At 40.8% G+C, this 7,107-nt stretch overlaps 1 protein-coding gene across 1 annotated transcript; it reads left to right on the top strand.

The window, feature by feature from the left end:
* Positions 1–374: 374 nt before the first annotated feature.
* On the top strand, positions 375–6,859 carry LOC136450475 (mitochondrial import inner membrane translocase subunit TIM50-like). Its single transcript, XM_066450924.1, has 10 exons — positions 375–737; positions 883–971; positions 1,482–1,518; positions 2,605–2,666; positions 2,759–2,872; positions 3,087–3,191; positions 3,268–3,366; positions 4,635–4,791; positions 4,914–5,016; positions 6,589–6,859. The coding sequence occupies exons 2-10, from the start codon at positions 909–911 to the stop codon at positions 6,632–6,634; spliced, it is 786 nt and encodes a 261-aa protein (XP_066307021.1). The 5' UTR covers positions 375–737; positions 883–908; the 3' UTR covers positions 6,635–6,859.
* The last annotated feature ends 248 nt before the right edge of the window (positions 6,860–7,107 follow it).

The following is a 7,107-nucleotide window of genomic DNA, read 5'->3' as shown; positions in this document are numbered from 1 at the left end:
ATCAAGTGCACGATCCCATTCGTTGATTTAATTAATGGCGTCGCAGAGCTCAGACTTTATCCCTTTCCAAGCTGATTGTTTTATTCCACTCATTCTTAAGTCCATCATTATTTTATTTTATTCTATGGATTGTTGATTCCTGAGTTTTCTCTTTGAAAATCCCCCATTCCAATGGAGCCCTGAACTGTTTTTTGGGCTTGAGCTGAAAATACTTCTGCTGGCCTTTTGATCCGCGGGACAAAACGCATCCTCCCAAGTCCGAAGCATATGCCAGAGTCATCCCTCCCAACTCCGCTGCTACCTGCTACGCCTTCATCTACATCGCAATCACGCGCCCGTCCGGCGCTCCCCCCTCACGCGTTCACGCCCTCACCTCAGTCCTCACCGCTCTCGGCCGCCTCCTTAAACCCTCCGCTGTCCGCTCGAACCGGAACCCAACCAAGAACAAATCCAAAACCCAAGCCATACCATGTATCGCGTTCGCGGGCTCGCGCCTGCTCCCTAGGATCTCTGCGCTCTCCTCTGCACCGCCTCCCCGGCAACCGCCGCCGCTTCCTCCTCATCATCCACGGCGGCCGCGGCAGCGGCAGCCGCCACCGCATCCGAGGCCTCCTCCACCGCCGGAGATCCATCCTCCCAGCCGCTCCAGGCAGCCCGCAAGCCGTGGGGCGCGCTCAAGTTCGCCGCCTTAACTGCTGTGCCCGCCGCGGTTGGCGGCACGGGCTACGTCAGCTACGGTACGGCTCCCAATCCCTGCCCCGCGCGGGGCCAGTGCGGTCCCGATGCTCAGCTTCGCGGTTTAGCTCCCCTTGGAGAATCAGCGTGGCCTGGCTTTTGATTCAGTGTCCTGTGCGGTGATTCCTTTTCTTCTCCTGTGTTTAGCTTATTCTCTGGATGAAGTGGATCAGATGACGCGGGAGCTCCGGAAGAAGTCGAAGCAGCCCATTCCTGAGGATGCTTCCGGCTTTGAGGTAATGCTGCAATATGTCAAGTTTAAGTCTCTCTTGTTATCTCATTTTTGTTAGCTAGATAAAGTCGTGGGCAGCAGTGCCTTAAAGTTATTTAGGGGGAATTATGAAATGTGACCTTTGATGATGGGAGATCTAATTAGCTGTGTGAAACACTGATGATGCCACTATCGTGAAGCTGTTGAGGTGGCTATTTGGCAGCCGAACTTTAGCTCTTGAGCTAGAAATTTGTATGTGCTGAAATTGCATATGGGGAACTTTGGTTTTATTGCATTTCTTGCTTCAACCGTGAAATAGCAGCTGTCATTTCCCCCCACTTATTGTTCCTTCCAAAACTAGTACATGACCGCCTTGCTAGGATTTGAACATATAGGGTACTAAAATGTTTCAATGACGCTCTATGGTACTCTTGCATTCCGGGAATATAGTAGAAGGCCTGAATTGGTTTTATAGGACTAAGGTTTCCACTGTATCTCAACCATGCAATAAATTAACTATTTTTCTTGCTTGCAGAGGTTTCAGGCTATGGCTTATTCAGCAGCTATGAAAGGTAGTGGCTACAAGCATACTCTTTCCTCATCTTTCTCATTACTATCTCTGCCCATTGGACTTTCTGTGTATCATGCATATATTTTTGACCAGCTAACAAGCAATTCACCATTCTGTTATTCTTTCTTAAACTGGAGCCTTCAGGCAATTTCTGTCTCACTTCACTGTGTATAACTACCACCCTTAAATATAATATTCTATGTCCCTAACACTACAGCCCCTACTGTATGCTGGCTGTAACCTTGAATTGACAATCCCTTTGCAGTAGTCAAATATGATACCAGACATTACATTTGAGAATACCACACAGTAGCATATAGCCATATATGCATGTGTGAAATAGCTAGGTAATGTTAGCAGAAGCTTACATCACACATCATGATTGACAAGAGAAGGTTTGGCAATTGAAGAAAAGCTTGTCCAACACCGGTTGAGATGGTTTGGACATGTCCAACGGAGACCTCCAGAGGCACCGGTGCGTAGTGGAATCCTAAGCCAGGTTAGTAACGTGAAGAGAGGCAGAAGGAAAGACCGAAGTTGACTTGGGTAGAGGCAATAAAAGGAGACTTAAAAGGATGGAATATACCCAAAGACTTAGCCTTAGATAGGAGTGCTTGGAAAACAGCTATTCACGTGCCTGAACCTTGATTGTTTCTGCTGGGTTTCAACTCTAGCCTACCCCAACTTGTTTGGGCTAAAGGCTTTGTTGTTGTTGTTGTTGTTGTTTGAAGTTATGTGCATTAGATATGCCACAGCCAATCGCTAAGAAGGGCATGTGTAGTTGGCACTGTAGTGACTTGTGGTTGTGGATAATTTGACCCATATTGACTGTAAAGTAGTGAACAATGATGGCTGTATCTAAACATGTCACAGGGAAGGAGTGTGATATGAGCTTACTCTTAATCTGCTCATCCTCGATACTGAGTTTTTTGGGTTAATGCCTTCATCTACTTATTGTGTTAGAAAAAAATAAAGCCATACATGCCACTGATTCGAGTTCCGATTTAATTGACGGCTCAGGTTGGCTAGATACTGTAATTCCTTTTTTGCTGCCTCCTTACTAAGGATTGTATGCTTTGTTCTGTAGTTCCTGTTGCCGCTATTGAGGTATACCTGGATGTGAGGAGCCAAATTGAAGATCAAATTCGGGTCAGTACAGATGGTAACTTTTTTTTTCCTTCATGGATCCATGTTTGATATTATGAAGAAATGTCAATCATACTAATATATGTTTACCATAGGGCTTTAGCGAACCAGTATCAGACAAACTTCTTCCAGATCTTCTTCCTCAAGAGCAGCATGTATTGACTCTAGTTCTGGATCTGAACGAGACTCTTGTATACTCAGATTGGAAGGTGAACTTTTATGTTCCATACAAACTTTAATTTTTTTGTTTACTATAGGAGTATGGATCTCTGTATACTGCAATATATTTTTAGAACATACAATTAAATCTTCCTTTATTTATTTTTCTATCATACTCATTTCATATTTTGCTTGCCCGTATGGTTGACTGATTCATTGAGAATACCAGTCTAATGTTTTTTTCTTAAATAAACATGTGTATAGCGTGAGAGAGGATGGAGGACCTTTAAGAGGCCAGGAGTGGATGCCTTTCTTGAACAACTCGGGAGGTTTTATGAAATTGTTGTGTATTCTGATCAGCTTAGTATGGTAAGTTTTTCAGAGGCTTTCAGTTCATTTTTATTTGCAAATGTGTAACCTGCATGAAACTTTGTTGCATGTGCAGTATGTTGATCCTGTTGTTGATAGGCTGGATCCAAAGGGCAATATTCGACACAGGCTATCAAGAGTTGCAACTAAGTATGAAAATGGAAAACATTATCGGGTATGTGGGATATTACACGCTATTGTGTTAGTAAAGGAATTGTTGTGTATTAATCCTTTTGCTTGGCTTAAATATTTTATAAACTGGTCCTTTAAATGTATGGATCCTTTGAATACCTGTTTCTGGCAGGTCAGTCCTATTCATCTGTGCTATATTTTCCTACACACTCTAGCCAATAATTTACAGCGTGGTAAGCTAATGGTGGCATAGCATGGATTGAAACATGATAGAGGTTCATATTTCTTGTAATAACTGGTCAAGTTTGTAGAGTGAAAGTGGTTTTACATAAAGTTTCTTGTCCATGTATTAAGTATTTTTTTTCTTCTTGAACACATAGGATAGCTGCATATCATTATATTCACTATTAAGTAAGAACCCTTACAAACACACTCTTTATCAATATCCGTGAGAGACAAACCCTGAGCGCTAGCCATGTACCTAAGCTGCATCTCCTCTGGCGAGTGAGAGATTTTCAGGAAGACATGGAGAGGGTCTGTTGAACATAGCGATTCCGGATGCTTCCAAATTGTCCAAGCTCCTAAGATGACAAGGGAATTGAGTCCCTTTTTTATTTCACCACTGGTTCCTTTAGTGATAATTGACCACCAATCATCCAGGGAAATGTCTTCAGTCTGTGGAGACAGAGTTTGCAAACCAACCTTTTGCAGTAGACTGAAGCAGAATTACTTGGCAAATACACAAAATGAGCAAGTGCTGAATTGTTTCTTCCTCCTGATCACAAAGGAGAATTTGGTGGGATGAGGCAGACCTTGTTGTGCTAAGAGATAGGTAGTCTATCACTTGTGCCACAAGCCATATGAAAAAGCAGCACTTGCTTGGTGTTCCAGATCCTCTCCCATGGCCCAAAGATGTATTAAGTGACTTCCTAAGATGAGTTGCCTGTTGTTTCTTTTGCTTTGCTGTAACTTTTCATCATGCACACCAATCTTCTGTAATTTTGCATGACAGGCTTCTAGAACCAACCCTCAGTTCATGCACTACCCAATTTTGAAATTCTATGCTGTTGTATATTGAAAGTAACTAGGGGACTTTATTCATGATGATACAATCATCATTCCCATGCTTCACTAGTTACTTATTGTTAATCACCCCCCATTGAGTGGTCTTTCCAGTGGTTAGTCTTGTTCTAATTCTGAGTGGTAAATGTTTCTCCTGGTAGTAATTGTAAGATCTTAATAACATTATAAGAGGCATTATGTACTCTGCATTGAGTTTTCAAGACTGACCCTTTATGATGTCATTACTAGGATCTGTCAAAGCTGAACAGAAATCCTGCTCAAGTTCTTTATATCAGCTCTCATGCTAAAGAGTCAAGCCTGCAGCCTGAAAATTGTGTGGAAATTAAACCTTGGAAGCTTGAAAGTGATGACACTCAACTGCTTGATCTTATTCCATTTCTAGAATGTAAGCATTGGGAACTTTATCTAGTTCATCCTATTAGGTCAGGCTTTTCCATTTGTCTAGTTTGCTAATTTTTCTTTTTTTTTGGCAATTTGGCAATATTTATAACACATAAAAATCTGTAGATGTTGCTATGGTAAGACCTTCTGACATCAGGGCTGTTCTTGCATCCTATCAAAGTGGTGATATCGCCGCCGAGTTTATTGAGCGCTCTAAGGAGCATCAGAGGTCAGTGGATATTTTCGTATGTTCTATCACCTTTTTTTTATACTTAGTTGATGGCAATTTGAATGTTTGACGTACCCAGTTCTGCAACTTCTGTGAAAGTAAGTTGTTGTCATCAGTCATGATTATGACCACAATCAGATCATTAGTGTCCACAAGAATATTTCTCTTCGTTTTTAATCTGAACAGTTGGCGATTAAGTCTTAGCCGAGAGAAATAGCGTATTGGTCGTCGCACTAAACTGGACATAATATACTGATGTATTAGCAAATCCCACTGTGTTACAAGACAATATTTGGAGCAAAAAGCTTGAGCAATCTTGCTCCATGTCTGTTGATTTGTCTTTTGTTTCCTTCTTTTTTTGCTATAACAAAAAATAGGGTTTCCTGATTCATATTGCTGTCGTGACAAAAACAGCTAATGAATTTACTGGGTAGAAACAATGCTATAATCTAATAGGAAAATAAATTTTGTTCTTGATATGGTGGGGATATGCAGTTGTAACTTTGTACTCCCTCCGTCCCAAATTATTAGATGTTTTGGTAGTTCTAGATTCGTAGCTTTTACTATGTATCTAGACATAATATATATCTAGATATGTAGCAAAAACTATGAATCTAGAAAAGCTAAAACGTCTTGTCAGTGTACAATATAATCGGTGAGAGTTAGTTGGTCTCTTATTTTTGGGCAAATTGGTTTGCCCATGATATACACTACACGGCACATCAAGATAGGGGTTTTCCATGTGCCATTAACACTCTGAATGAATAAAGTTACCCCTCTAATAAAGTAATTTGTGGAAAATATGCCACTGCATTCAGTCTCTCCTGATGCCTTTTTTTTGGTGCAAACTTCTTCGTGGAGTGTAGAACAATCTCATCAATTTATTTAAGTATCTTGATTATTCTTTTCAGCAACCTGTTTTGTGCTGAGTGCCTGAGTGGGACTAAAGACTGTTGTCTCGCTCCGCAAACTGTGCTTGGTCTATCAATTCATTACCTCTGGGACCTTGTAGCATAAATTTCATAATCTAGCACTAAACATGACGGGCGCCTATTTCTGGTTGATATCAACCAGAAATTGCAACTTAGGGTGTTTGGGATGACTGTTCATTGCTACTAATCTTTCCTTTAAAAAATCAATTGTTGTAAGAGCAAGACTTTTTTTTTTGTCATTTGTGTGGGCTGTGTGTTGATTTTTTAGGTACTTCCGCTTATGATAGCTGTACGACTATATGCTTCCCTGCCACTATATGCATGGGAAAAAAGTAACAGGAGGTAGTAACATAGAGCCTGATTGGTTGGCTACCAAAACTTGCCAACCTCTCACATTTGGCTTTGCCGAAATCCATGGTAATTTTTTTTTTACCTAGCTTTGGCATGGCAAATTTTGGCCACGAACCAATCAGACCCATACTAACATGTGTAACCTAGAAGGTGGCAGTATAGAAATGCTGTAGTGTACCAGGAGTATCAATCAATTTGCTTAACGCTTATGCACATGGTACACGGTAGTGACTTTGTCGATTTATAACTTCTTTAAAGGTTTTTAGCACCACCAATATCACTTTTGCAGGCGCATGCAAGAACAAAAGAAATCAGGACGCATATGGAGACGATGAGGACTAAAAGTTGGAAGGAAAACATATCAATGTACACACTAAACTACTAAAGACAATTCAAACTTTTTGGCGCTTCAATCCGAATGAAGTGGGAATGGATCCATCAAGGATTACAATTTTGTCATCTTTTGCACTGGCGGTTAATAAATGTTTTCATTTTAACAGGTCTTACAATGATACCAAACGTTATTTATAATCATTCGTGAGACGCCATACCGGCCAAAATACTGCGCTTGCTTGTATTTTTTTTTAATCTGCTGCTTGCATTTTTTAAGGGTCACGAAAGTTTAATATGGCGGTTGCTGCTTGCATTGTTTTGAGGGTCGCGAAAGTATTAAAATGGTGCTTGCATTGTTTAAGGGTCCTATGGCAATCCTTCACCATCGCTTTCGAACTACTACTATAGCTTTATTCTAAATCAAACATGACTAAGTTTATGAAGAAATGTATCAAGATTTACAATGTCAAATTAG

The sequence above is a fragment of the Miscanthus floridulus genome, chromosome 5 (assembly GCF_019320115.1).
Source record: "Miscanthus floridulus cultivar M001 chromosome 5, ASM1932011v1, whole genome shotgun sequence".
In the NCBI taxonomy this organism is placed as follows: Eukaryota; Viridiplantae; Streptophyta; class Magnoliopsida; order Poales; family Poaceae; genus Miscanthus; species Miscanthus floridulus.
Note: the sequence above shows the minus strand (reverse complement) of the source record. Positions and strands in the feature narration are given on the sequence as shown.